We start from the raw sequence: 13,667 nt of genomic DNA on the forward strand, positions 1-13,667 counted from the left end.
GAATCACTGGATGCTATATTATATTAAGAGTGAGTTTGGATAATAAGGTGAAAAGAATTGTAAATTAAAAAAAAAACTATACTATATTGTCGGTTGATCAGTGAAGTCATCAACTATCACCCGAGAAGAAACACCGGTTCACAAGTTTTGAACCATCAACCAAAGTATTCAATGCCTATTTCCCTCAAAAAAGAAAAATAAAAATAAAAGCAAAAGTCACCACTAAAAAGCGTAAAATTAGCCTCAAGAAACAAAAGGTTCATCAAAATTCTATACCAAAATTGGATTTGAATGTTCACAGCAATTGCATTACAATCCAATTTCTTTCAAATCCAATTTCTCAAGACTATGACTGATACAATTGTAAAACTGACGACGTAACAGTCTAATCAGTTTAGTGATCAGTTTGCCAGCAGTCAACAAACAGCAAGACTACTCCACCCTCTCCTCTATCCTCACCGGAAACCCACCCTTCATCTTGGATGTCAAGTACGATACGAACACCGGCTTCTCTCCTTCTTCCAACGCCGGGACTACCCTGAACCGTCGCAATACACCAGCCACCACCTTCTTCATTTGCAAGAACGCCATGTCCTTCCCCAGACACACTCTGGGCCCCGCCTGAAAAACCGGATACGTGTAAGGATCCCTTGCCACAAACTTCCACTTCCCCTCCCCATCCCCTGCCGCCTCCTCCTCCAACCACCTCTCCGGCCTGAAATCCGCCCAGTCCTCCCCCCACACTGCCTCCACTCTCCCCATAGCGTAGGGATGGTATATTACCTTCGTACCCTTCTTCACAGCTGTCCCGTCAGGCAAGACATCATGCTTCATAGCTACCTTGGTATCCAGCGGCACCGGCGGATAAAGCCTCATGGTTTCGCATAGCGAAGCGTGTGTGTAAGTCATATCCTTCACTTCATCATAAACTGGGGATTCGGATTTCTCTCTGATTTCCCTCAAAATTTCCTTTTCCACCCGTGGGTCGCAAAAGACTAACCAGAAGAACCATATTAACGCAGCGGATGTCGTATCCCGACCGGCTAAGATGAAGCTGATCACTACATCGGTAACAAATTCTTCGTTGTAGTAGCCAGAGGTCAAGAATCGAGATAGAATATCAACTGAACCAATTGATGACTTTTCTCTCAGTTCCTGCTTTTTCTCCCTCACGACTTCTTTGGCAAATTCACGAACTATCCGCACAGCTTCCTTGAGCTGCTTTTCAGACCCAACATTGAAAACGCGCTTGATTTTCCAGACTAGCGGTAGAGGGGAGTTGAGCCTTTCGCTAATGAGACGAGTGGCATCTTCAAAAGCCACGGGGAATTCGGCCTCAGGGAGAGATGGTAATAGATATGCAGGGTCGTAGCCAAATGCTACTTTGCAAATATTGTCAAAAGCAAATCTCTGAAGTATGTCTTGGAGATCGAGAACCGTTTTATTAGCTGCAGCCGAGGTTAAGATTGGGATGAGGCGTTCGGACAGCTCGGTTTCCGCTACTGTTTCCACGAACTTACGCAGGGATTTTGTGTTGAACTCGTGACTGGATACTTGTCTCTGGAATTTCCATTTTTCTCCGTCTATATTGAAGATACCGTCACCGAGGAAGTCTCTGTTGGTTACGTGCATGAGTTCTCCCTTTCGGTAACGTGAGAAGTTGGTTTTGAGTATGTGCTGGACGTTGGCGGGGTTGGCGGTGAAGACTTGGCTGTGGCCAAGTGGGCGGCGAAGAGTGAAGGTCAAGTTGGGTAAGGTGGTCACGATTTCGCCAGTCCATTCAGCTCGGCGGTGCATGTTTGCTTTAATGGCGAAGTATGAACCGATTAAGGGGTATGATCTTGGAAGCTTACCGGCCTTGGATGAGAAGAAGTTTGTCAGAGTAGTTTTCAGGAAGAAGCAGAGTAGCGGAATGAGGCAAAGAAGAAGTGAAGTGGAAAACTCTAGGTCAGGGACCGACATTGTTGATGGAAAGACGGTGTAGATGGATACGTTGTCTGTGCAGATTACAGAAAGTGAGAAAAGCTTTGCTCTTACGAGACTTGAGAATATGCTGATGGTGGTGCAGCTATTGGCATTGGTGGTCCTTAATTTATACGGAAAATTTTACTTGTGTCTTTCCATTTTAGAGGATAAAATGAGAGGATTTAAAAGTCAAGATAGAGCTTATATTTATCCTTACTATTAAGGATGATTTTATAAACTTCCCCAAGCCTTCTGACAATTACAGCCACTTTTCTTGACGTTCGAAAAATTATAATTACCTATGTTAGTATTATGAAAGGACTAATAATTTTGACAATTTCTAAATGAACAGTGGGTGTAAAGAAAAAAAATCACATTTTGCAAATATTTCTTTGTCCAAAAGGTCAAATCTCATCTCACTTAATACATCATATTTAATTCCTAGATCATTTAAATGGAATTCTTACTTAGTTTTATAAATAGCCAACTAGTACATTTGTTAAAAATATTTTATTTACAACTCACTTAGCAAAGAAAAAGAAGGAAATCCAAATATTATAAAATGATGCCTTGGACTACGGCTTAAGTTTTGCGGTAAAAAAACTAGCTTAAATTTTTTTTACTTAGCAAGCATTGTCAATCTTTAATCTCTTTTGTAATTTAGTTTGTTTTGTAAATCAAATGGGGGCAATATAAAATATTCGTTTTACTTTTTTTTACTTGCATCACCATTTGTTATCAAAACATACTTTTTAACAGGTGGTTTCTGTAATTTTTTTTAAACCTCAAAGCAGGTGGCTGCAATTGTCAAAAATCTTAAGGGAGATTTCTGGAATTATCCCCACTAAACTGAGTATTGAAACAAATTCAAGAGTTATTACATTCTTTGATCAAAATGGTACAGAAAATCCTACTCTAAGAATGAATTGTATAAGATATAGACGAATTAAATGATGGATCACCTTCTTAATATTAAACATTTTTATATTTATATCTATCATTTAAATATCCTCTCTTCTTTTGCTTCTTTTTAGAATTATTTTCTCCTTCTTCTTCCTAGAATCCGTTCAATCAAAATTTCCTTCATCTCTTCTAGTCAAAATTTCATTCATCGTTGAGAGAGATCAAATCTGGTATTTCACCGTAGAAGGGAGAGCACTTTCTCCAAATTCTTTTGTTTCTCTTGTCTGAATAAATTCTCTCATAGGTTTTATAGTGCAAGTTTCTTCTCTTTTAGATTGGTTTTTTTTTATTTTCCTTGTGAGAGTTTTTTTAGCTTTTATTTTTTATTTTGTGAAATTTGAGATTGTGTAGATCGAATATCTAGTTTCTCAAATTTGCAATTTCTCCGTTATTGTCAGATTTGAATTTCTCATTGGATTTGAACTAGCTTTAATCCGATTTCACTACAAGAAAATTGTTCATCAGTGACGACACAAAGTCATCACAGAACATACAAATATCGTCACAAATACCTTTTATTGACGACTTTTTGATCGTCACAAAGTCGTCACTAAATCCCCGTCGGTAAAAGTAAACAGTGACGACCTGAAATGTCGTCACTAAATAGTTCTCATTAGTGACGACTTTAAGTAGAGCATTTTTGACAAAAGGTCAATTCGTCAATAAAACACTTCCGGATTGTTGTCACTAATGACAACTATTTAGTGACGACATTTCAGGTCGTCACTAAATAGTTGTCATTAGTGACAACAATCTGGAAGTGTTTTATTGACGAATTGACCTTTTGTCAAAAATGCTCTACTTAAAGTCGTCACTAAAAAGCACCAAAAGCCATTGTATATAACTATTTTACTGATAACAATTGTCGTCACAAATGTAGTTTAGATTTAGTGACAGTCTCTGTTGTGACAAGGAGTTTTTATTTTCTATTTTGTGACAACTTTTTTTTGTCATTAGATAATTTCTCAATAGCTTAATAGTCATAATTTGGCCTGTAATCATTGCTAAATCATTGATTTTAAACAAACCATACAAATAAACATGAACGATTGATAACCAAAAGTATTTGCATTAGATTACATGGTAATAATATAGCATTCTCAAATGCCAAATTCAAGTGTACATTACCCAACTAATGCCTAGAAAAATAACATTTGTCCAAAATATCACTTGTACATAAGGTACAAGTACAAAAGCAATCACAGTTTAAGAAATTGAAAAACATCTAAATGAACCACTCCATGAGCAAAAGGCAATTTTGTCTTCAACGTTCTTCAATCATAACCATAGATATCTTCCAAAAGCTAGTATGAATAGCATTTATCTGTCATAAAAGAGTAAAAGAAGTAGGTAAGGGGAGGAGTACAATAATAAAGAACAAGTAATGAGACTTAAATTATTAAGACAAAAATTACAATTCATTAAGAACCTCATATAATTTGGGCCCACATATTACAACACCAGCAAGAAATTAGAAATCACAGTCCAATCTATACAAATACAACACTGCAAAGAGTTGGTACTTTATGGGCCATTTCTTTTTTTAAAAAAATTTAATTTATGTTGAAAAGATAACCTGCCAGTTTTCGTTTTGTAAGAGAAATCAGTGTAACACTTTTTGAATTTTACTTACAAACATTTATAAATTTATCATAAATTATATGTTTGAGAGTAAAATGCCCATAAAAAGTTGGTACTTTGAATAGATAATACTCATTTGCCCATAAACTACACTCCCTGAAGGCTATTTTGTTAATTACTTTGTTATTCCTTTGCTAATACTACTTGGCACGTAGTATAAAGGATAAATCTGGCATAAATTTCTTATTCCATTGATAAAAAGACTTGGCTGCCTTATAACTATTGTAATGAAAGATATATCTTTAGAGTTTATAACAAATTATTACTTAAGTTTGAGAAAATTATAAAATATTTATGCATAGTTTATCAACATACCATTCGCAATTTCCTAATAAAAAATAGGGGCTAAATTGTAAAAGCTAGGGTGCCATAATAGAAATAATAAAATTGGTGTATTACATATGGGGGTTAAATTGCAAAAGTTAGAGTGCCATAGTAGAATTAATGAAATTGGTGAATTACATATGGGGCTAAATTACAAAAGTTAGGGAGTAATAATAGAATTAAAGAAATCGGTGTACTACATATGGGGCTAAATTGTAAAAGTTAAGGTATCATAATGGAATGAATGGAATTTTTTACAACATTTGGGACTAAATCGCAAAAGTTAGGGTGGCACAGTAGAATTATTGAAAGTGACTTAGAAATAAGTACTTTAAACAGTGACGATTAATTCTTGTCACTAAATCCGAATCGGTAGAGTTACAGTGACGATATTACAAGTTGTCACTATAAAGATCATTTTAGTGACAACGTTTTTCAAGGTCGTCACTGAAGACTTAGTTGCTTTGAGCAATTATGACAACTATATTTGTCGTCACTAAACAACCACTTTTTGTGATGACTTTTGTCGTCACTAAAAAATGTTGTCACTAATGACCATATTTCTTGCAGTGTAGTTTGTGACGAAAATAATGGGTCGTCACTAAATATTTAGTTGCTTTGATGCAATTGTGACAACCTTAAGTATCGCGACTAAAGAAGCTCCTTTTGTGACGACTTATTGTCATCACTAAAAAATGTTGTCACTAATAACTTTTTTTTTGGTGATCAGTGACGACAACATAAAGTCGTCCGTAAATAGGCCAAGCAATAGTGATGATATTCTTAATGTCGTCACTATTGTGTGTTCTAAACACTCCCGCACTCTTACTAAATCTTGGCGGGAATTTACTAGTGACGACTTTTTTAAGTCGTCACAAATGAGTTGGCTCCCATTAGAGGTTTGTGACGAGTTATAAAGTCGTCAATAAAGGATCCCCTTTTGTGACAACTTTGTTTCGTCACAGAGAAAAGTTGTCACTGATGACCAATTTTCTTGTAGTGTTTGTCCGTTAAAAGACATGCACAAATGTATTGGGTTACAATAATTCATGCGATTGGAAGATATGTGGGAGCATCAATGTTATATTTATTTGTATTGATTTTTTAGATATTTATTTGTATTGATATTTATTTGTATTGATATTTATTTGTATCCATTAATTTTGGATTTACACGTATCTGTATCATATTTGTTTAATGTATTTTTTGTCATTAGTGTAAATTTATTGAATGAAATGATTTTTTCTATCAAAAACATCTATCTTCCTAGAAATATGTTGTACTTTTTTGTCATTTTTTATAAATGATCTCAGTGATATAACACATATGATATATTTACAAAGCGTCTATGAAAATCTATCTTACTTTATGGTGTCGCATCTGTGATATATGATATGAGTTGCCTTAGAAGAAGAAAATTGTATTAAATTAATGATGGATCTCTCAGGCAAAACTCTTTCCTCTGTTTGTTAGTTGTTTTAGTATTTAAGAAACTATATATATATATATATATATATATATATATATATATATATATATATATATATATATATATATATTTTAAGGAAACCTAGAAAGCCTTTCACGTTGCTAATATTAGGTTTTGAGATATGGTGAGGAGGGATGAGAATGCTCTTTTGTTGGAAAGCACCCAATGAGAAAGAGAAAACAAATTTCTTTATCTGTTAAATAACTTTTGTTACCGAAGATACAAATTTTGGAATTTCACATCCAGATAATACGAAATATTTGTCATAACTCGTTAAAAAAAAAGAAGGAATATTGGGATTTCGAATTTTAGAACAACTTGCCTTGTTTGGATTGCGGTTTTCCGTCGGAAAATTACATCGTTTTCCGTAATCACATTTCCCAATTACCTTTTTTTCTCGCATACATCAAATTGCTACAGTAATTTTTTCTATGAAAAATGCAATCCAAACACAATTGGTTTGTAGTTTGTACATTTTGCCAACTCTATTAACAGTGAGAGAATTTTATTACCCAGTATTGGTACCTGTCACAACGAGTTGAGATTTGGAGAAATTGAACTTACAAATTCAAGCCATCTAGATTGAAGACCGTTTAGCAGGACTGGGGCATTAACTAAAATCAATTGTATACTAGTAGTAATATATTAATGGTAGAATTACCTTAAACACAAGTGAAGAAGCAATAATAATGTATGCACATCTTTTATTAAGTATTAAATTCACCTGCTCATACGCATCTGTACATGCTTTGATCCAAAGGTTTATGCGATTCATCCAGCACCAAATTCCACTAACGATATATACTTCTATTTCACGATCAACATTACCGGACCAGTTTGCAGAATTGAGCCGTGCGCCGAAATACTTGCTCCCGTTTGACTTTAGAAAGCCACATTTAAAACGTGCAAATGCAGTCTCGCTTTTGATTTTCGTCTATCACTGAATGAGTTGTAAGTTATTTGAGATATTTTTACTGTAAATTATTTGGATTGCAGGTTTCGGGATCCGACTGGTAAATAATATAATATTTTTAATAATAATAATAATCAAGTAAGCTTTTCATATGTTATCGTTGTATAATTTTTTGAGTAAATCTTATATACATTGACAATGTATACACAATTACCGTTTGATTCATGCTATGTGTGCAAAAGTTAAATTCAACTTTTGTATAGTTGTCATTCATCCAACGTTGACAGTGTATATACTGTCAGTGTAGGAAATATTAATCCTAATTTTTTTTTACACTAATAAATTTAAATTATATCACATGACGTAAATTTAATAATTTAAATTATGCACGTGTAACGTACATATGTTATTATTAATATAAAAACTTATTACATTATTAATGTATAAAAAATTAATCTATAATATAATAGTTGACGATGTCGGCACTTCGCCGAATGGAATAGTATTAATTCAAGCAAAAGTTTCAAATGACTATAATTCTTCGCCAATAAAAAAAAAAAAAAAAAAAGTACTAAAAGAAAGAAAAGAAAAGAGTTTAAGGCATGTCGCGTGAACTATGGAAAGCTCCCAAGCGTAAGCCAGATCGTCACACGGGCAAGGAGATTGTGACATTTGACCGCTACGCACGCACTTGAATAATTCAGTAATTAGATATTTTGGGTTTGGACTTTGGACAGAGGTTCTCTCACCTGACTTCACTAAACATTTTATAAATGTTAAAGTTACTTTTAATTTTTTTTTTCTAATGTTATCCCCAATTTGATTTGATGTATATGTCGTGCTAAATACAAATTTTAAATTTTAAGGGTAATTTTAAAATTAAATCCACTAACATCATTCAAGAGAAACTGGCTTAAAGCAATACAACTAAGAGCTCGTCAATCAATAAGGGAACCGGAAGATTTCTTTCAATTCACCTAATGTGACTTGTAACATCACCGTCGAGCCATTACTTTTAAAAGGTTGAAATCTCAAATACGATAAATAATTAATTTGAAAGGAAGAAAATACATTCAAAACATTAATGCGGGCGCCTCCGTAATCGCAATCGCAATCGCAATCGCAATCACCTAATACATGGATCCATCGTCAACATACATGGATAATCTCAAATTGGTTTCTTATGTTTAAAAATAAAGTAGTGTAGTTCAAATTCGTCACTTTCCATTCAGCTGATCTTGAAAACTTAACGCCGTGAAAGGTTTGACAAGTTTGTTTAGTAAGGTGTAGCATTTTCTTTCTTCTTCTTCTTCTTCTTTTTTTTTTTTTTTGAAGTATGAATTTTTAATTCATAAAAGCAGCAGATGTAGCATTTTCTTAAAACTAAAAGTTTTCATCAAATGAAAATTATTTTTTAAACAAAAATTTAAAAGTTCAGTAAAAAATTCTGCAAAGTTTTTGCTTCATATCAAACACTTATATAATATCGTGAAGCTTAAAATTGGAGTCAAAATTACACATGCACAGCTAAAACTAGAAACCAATTCTTTGAATAAGTCACAAAAGAAGACCAAGCCCGAGTGGCCCAAGTAGCCAATGGGCAAAACACGACTTACGAAAAGTGAGAACTTTCTAGACGGCTAAGCTAAATCCCGTCTTGATCCGCTTATCCGTGGGTTCATTTTTAAAACCTGATACGGGCCCAGATTAAAGAACATCCAAAATTCCAAAGGCCGTCTAATGGCAATTCCCCTCATCACTGTTTTCGAGTTTACTTGCTGTTGTTTTTCAGCCTAAGCTCCAAGCAGTTATTAGATTTTGAGGAAATAAAAAAAGAATTAAAATGAAATGTTTTGTGACGAAAAATGATTATATTTAATAAAAGATGGAATAGGAGTGAGACAGGGGATATACGATCGGTCGCGTTGCTTGAATCAAACAACATGAAGGAAATATGCACTTATATTTTTGTAAATGTAATTAGTATTATTAAATGTAAGTTGTACAAGAGTTGATATAAAATTAGAGAGTATTTTCTCAATCAGAACTTAATTCATCGTATCGTGTTCTTGACATTCCTTTATTTTTTTTTTTACACACGTCTTTTTTGTCATTTCAATAAGATAATTCTCCAAAGGTAAGCAAATACACCATCAATCAAACAAAAGCCACATTCTTGATCATTTTGTACAACTTTTCCCCACACGCTGGTGGTGTTGTCTAAATTACAGATTGGATGAGGGCGAAGGAAGAAATGAAGGGAAGTGGAAATAAATTGAGTTTTTTCTCTCTTTTTTTTTCCTTTGTGGGGAATTTTAGGTGGAGAAAAAAAAAATGATGAATGAAGACAAATGAGAGGATGAAAGTTTTAGAAACCTTTTTCACCAAACCCCACGTAATTGTCACATTTTAACTGCCGATCGCTACAATGCACATACTAATGATCTTTTCTTTCTTCCCCCCCCCCCCCCCCCCCACAAAACCCGAGCAACGTAAAAATTCTTTTCCCTTCTTTTATTCCTACTTAAATTCTTTTACTTTCTCACCGAACCACACAAGATCTATTAAGAAAGATTTATATTTCAATACTGCTTTCGTAAAACAATAGAATAACCAAATAAATTAGACGTCAAGCAGAAAAAGTAAAATTACTCTAGTGACAATAAGTGTTGTTCCGCTAGGAAAAAATTACAAATCCTAAACAAAAAGTAATTATAATAAAATATTTATGCATCATAATAATATAATAATATACAAATGCAGAGGGTTAAGATGTATATATATAAAATCAACTTCAATGCAGTAAGATCACTAATTTGTCACCTTCGTAATATCACGTTTCAAACACATTTGTTGTTACTCTTACTAGTTTGCACAATTAAATTGTATAACTCTGCTAACATTGATTTTTTTCTTACTTTTCTATGAGTTAGAAAAACAAAGAAGAAAATTGCTTATGTGTTATAATTCTCAAAAGGTTAGTAGCAATAGTAGTTGTCATCCTTTTCCATTTCAAGTTACGTACACACACATATATATATATATATAGTAAATTTTACATGTACTGACAATATATGCATCATCACTGTTGAATGTATTACACGTTCAAATTTTGAATTTCAAGTTCAAATTTATATTAGTTGTCAGTCATCCAAATCTAACCGTGTACAATAGATTAATATATATATATATATATGGAGTACGGTAAGAAGCATAACTTACACAAGTGACAACTCACAAAATTAATTTTAGGAATTATTAGTTATTCAAATTAGAATTATAGGTTACAAACTTTTGTGATTGGAAAAAATTTTATTTTATAGTTAAGGCTAATAGTCTTTTGAAAAAGAAAAGAAGGCTAATAGTCAAATACTAATAACTCTAAAAAAAAAAAAGAAGAACAAAAAACGTTGAAAGCCATTAATTAAAGTACTCCAAAAGTAAGTAAGTTACACTATACAATACAGAAATAAGTAATCTGATAGGTTCACCCAATTGAAAAGTCTAATGACTATGACCGTAACAACATGTTCAACAGGACTCGGCCCTCTCAAAAATTCTCACCGGGAAACCACCCTTCATCTTGGAGGTCAAGTACGCCATGAACACCGGCTCCACTCCTTCCTCTATTGCCGGCACCACTTTAAATCGCCGCAGGACACCAGCAATCACCCTTTTCATCTGTAGGAAAGCCATCTCTTTGCCAAGACAAATCCTTGGGCCAGCCTGAAATACAGGGTAAGTGTACGAGTCCTTACCTACAAAGTTCCACTTTCCGCTCAGTCCATCCCTCTCCAACCATCTCTCTGGCTTGAATTCCGCCCAATTCGAACCCCACACCTCCTCTATCCTACCCATTGCATAGGGATGATAAGTCACTCTGGTGCCCTTCCTAACAACTGTCCCATCGGGCAATACATCATCCTCCGTTGCTTCTTTGGTATCTGTAGGAACCGGTGGGTAAAGTCTCATGGATTCGCAAAGCGAAGCATGCGTGTAAACCATGTCCTTCACTTCATCGTATACCGGAGATTCAGACTTTTCTTTGATTTCTTCTACGATTTTCTTCTCAACATTTGGGTTGCCAAAGACTAACCAGAAGAACCATGTTAATGCGGCAGAGGTTGTGTCTCGGCCTGCCAAGATAAAGCTGATAACAATGTCGGTGACGAAATCTTCATCGGAATGGCCTGAGCTTAAGAATCGTGACAAGAGATCAACTGAATCAATCGATGATTTCTCTTCCAGTTCTGCCTTCTTTTCTTTGATGATCTGCTTAGCAAATTCCCGAATTTGATCAACAGCTTCTTTAAGTTTCCTCTCTGATCCAACATTCAAAGCCCGTTTAACCTTCCAAATCAAGGGAACAGGGGTATTGAATCTTTCACTACTGATTCGCGTGGCATCGTCAAAAGCAACAGCAAATTCGGCCTCCGGCAGGGATGGCAGCAAGTACGCAGGATCATACCCGAATGCTATCTTGCAGATGTTATCAAAAGCAAATCTTTGAAGAATGTCTTGAAAATCAAGAACAGTTTTATTATCGGCGGCGGCGGCCAGAATTGGAACGAGACGTTCGGAGAGCTCCGTGTCCACCACGGTCTCAACAAATTTACGGAGCGACTTGGTGTTAAATTCGTGACTGGAGACTTGCCTTTGAAACTTCCAGTTGTCACCATCCGTATTGAAAATGCCTTCGCCAAGGAAATCCGACAGAGTTCTGCGGAAAACATCGCCCTTTCCATAAACATGGAAATGGGACTTGAGAATGTGTTGCACTGTGGAGGGGTTTGCCGTCAAGACCAAGCGGTGGCCCAGAGGACGGTGAAGGGTAAAGGTTAAATTGGGGGAGCTTCTCACAATGTCGGATGTCCATTGAACTCGCCTCTCGTTATTTGCCAATATTGAAAAGTATGAGCCGATCAACGGATATGATCTTGGGATTTTACTGGACTTAGATGCAAAGAGGTTTCTCACGAAAGTTTTGAAGTACACGAAGAAAAAGCAGAACAGAGGAATGAGGCATAAGAGAAGAGATGCTGAGAGCTCAAAGGTCGACATTCTAAAGATGCAGTAGAAAATCAATCTTGAAATCGTTGGATTATGCAATTGGAGTTGGGAATGAGGAGCTGCCACCCAGTGGGGGTACAATTTATAGTGGTTGCGTCGTCCGCTTGCTGCTCGGGGCTTACCTTTCTGGATCGTTTATTTTCCCCCGTCCTTTCGTCAATACTTCGAAAATTCTTTTGTAACCAGACTAATAAGACAGTGCGATTCGATCCTTCCTCACAGGATTCTCAAAGTCGATTACACGTCATTGTAGTTTTAAGCCTATGTTTTTTTTTAATATTTAAAAAAAGTGGTTTGTGCCCTTAGCATAAAAACATGAGTGTCGAGGTATAACTTTATAGTATCGTTTTGTTATAGAGAAATTATTTGGTGGAGTAACAAACATAATTTTTTAGAAGTTAGAAATAATTTTTTAGAAGTTAGATGCTGGGTCAATGCAGCCTAGATTTTGCACTCGAAAAAGTTAATTTAATTTAGTTGAATGACAATGCGACTATTTTCTAACATAAATGAAAATGTGTTTATGATGCAAGCGAAATATAATTTAAAATAATAATGGTATCCAAACAAACCCATTAATTTATTGTTTTCAAAATGTCGCGTTGAAGGAGGAATTCAGATAATTGATGTGTTTGGAATAAATATGCAGGCGTAGAGATCCCCTGCCTCCTCTCTATTTCTTTAAGTTTCATCCTCCCCCGTCGAAAAAAAATTTAAAAATAAAAAAGGGAAACACCGAGGAGAATAAATTTCCCCAAAGCTTGGACATCTTTTGGATTAACTTCAAGTTTAGAAACTTTATCTCTTAATTAACCTTTAAAGAACTTTAAACCTCGTCTAAATATGTTGAATAAGTATTTACTATACTGTAATTTATAAATAGATGGCGTGTGTGTGGATAGTGGATTACCTGTAAGTTGTAACCGTAATCTGAACAGGGAAGAAGATGAGATGGCGCAAGTGCCGTCGTCAGCCATACTTTTTTCTGATTCGTATACTATACTGGTCAGTACCTTAGTGGGGTGTTTTGAGGAAATGTTCAAGAACTAAACTTCTAGGTTAAGGTTCAAACACGTGTACCTGCAGTCAGATTTGAAACTAGTGCACCTCTTGACTTTATTTTAGAATTGGGATTTTCTCCCTTAATTCAGTTAGACCCTCCCCTCATATGGATTAGAGCGGTCTCTAATGTAGGATGGTGAAACGGGTTGATCGAGTAAAAAAAAAAAAAAAAATTGATCAAGTCTAAGATGTTTACGTGCCCAACTACGCTGGTCAATTCGTCATTGATGACGTTGGATC

At 35.0% G+C, this 13,667-nt stretch overlaps 2 protein-coding genes across 2 annotated transcripts; both read right to left on the reverse strand.

Annotated features, from left to right (window-relative positions):
• Window positions 1-237: 237 nt before the first annotated feature.
• Window positions 238-2,117, reverse strand: LOC113715392 (cytochrome P450 94A2). Its single transcript, XM_027239578.2, has one exon. It carries the CDS (start codon window positions 1,960-1,962, stop codon window positions 433-435), a length of 1,530 nt encoding a protein of 509 aa, XP_027095379.1. The 5' UTR covers window positions 1,963-2,117; the 3' UTR covers window positions 238-432.
• Window positions 2,118-10,693: 8,576 nt separating this feature from the next.
• On the reverse strand, window positions 10,694-12,604 carry LOC140013763 (cytochrome P450 94A1-like). Its single transcript, XM_072063854.1, has one exon. The coding sequence runs from the start codon at window positions 12,354-12,356 to the stop codon at window positions 10,827-10,829; it is 1,530 nt and encodes a 509-aa protein (XP_071919955.1). The 5' UTR covers window positions 12,357-12,604; the 3' UTR covers window positions 10,694-10,826.
• Window positions 12,605-13,667: the final 1,063 nt, after the last annotated feature.

The sequence above is a fragment of the Coffea arabica genome, chromosome 1e (assembly GCF_036785885.1).
Source record: "Coffea arabica cultivar ET-39 chromosome 1e, Coffea Arabica ET-39 HiFi, whole genome shotgun sequence".
Taxonomy (NCBI): Eukaryota; Viridiplantae; Streptophyta; class Magnoliopsida; order Gentianales; family Rubiaceae; genus Coffea; species Coffea arabica.

Coding starts and splice junctions, on each gene's coding strand:
- LOC140013763 (XM_072063854.1), bottom strand. CDS start 12,356: ATGTCGACCTTTGAGCTCTCAGCATCTCTTCTCTTATGCCTCATTCCT.
- LOC113715392 (XM_027239578.2), bottom strand. CDS start 1,962: ATGTCGGTCCCTGACCTAGAGTTTTCCACTTCACTTCTTCTTTGCCTC.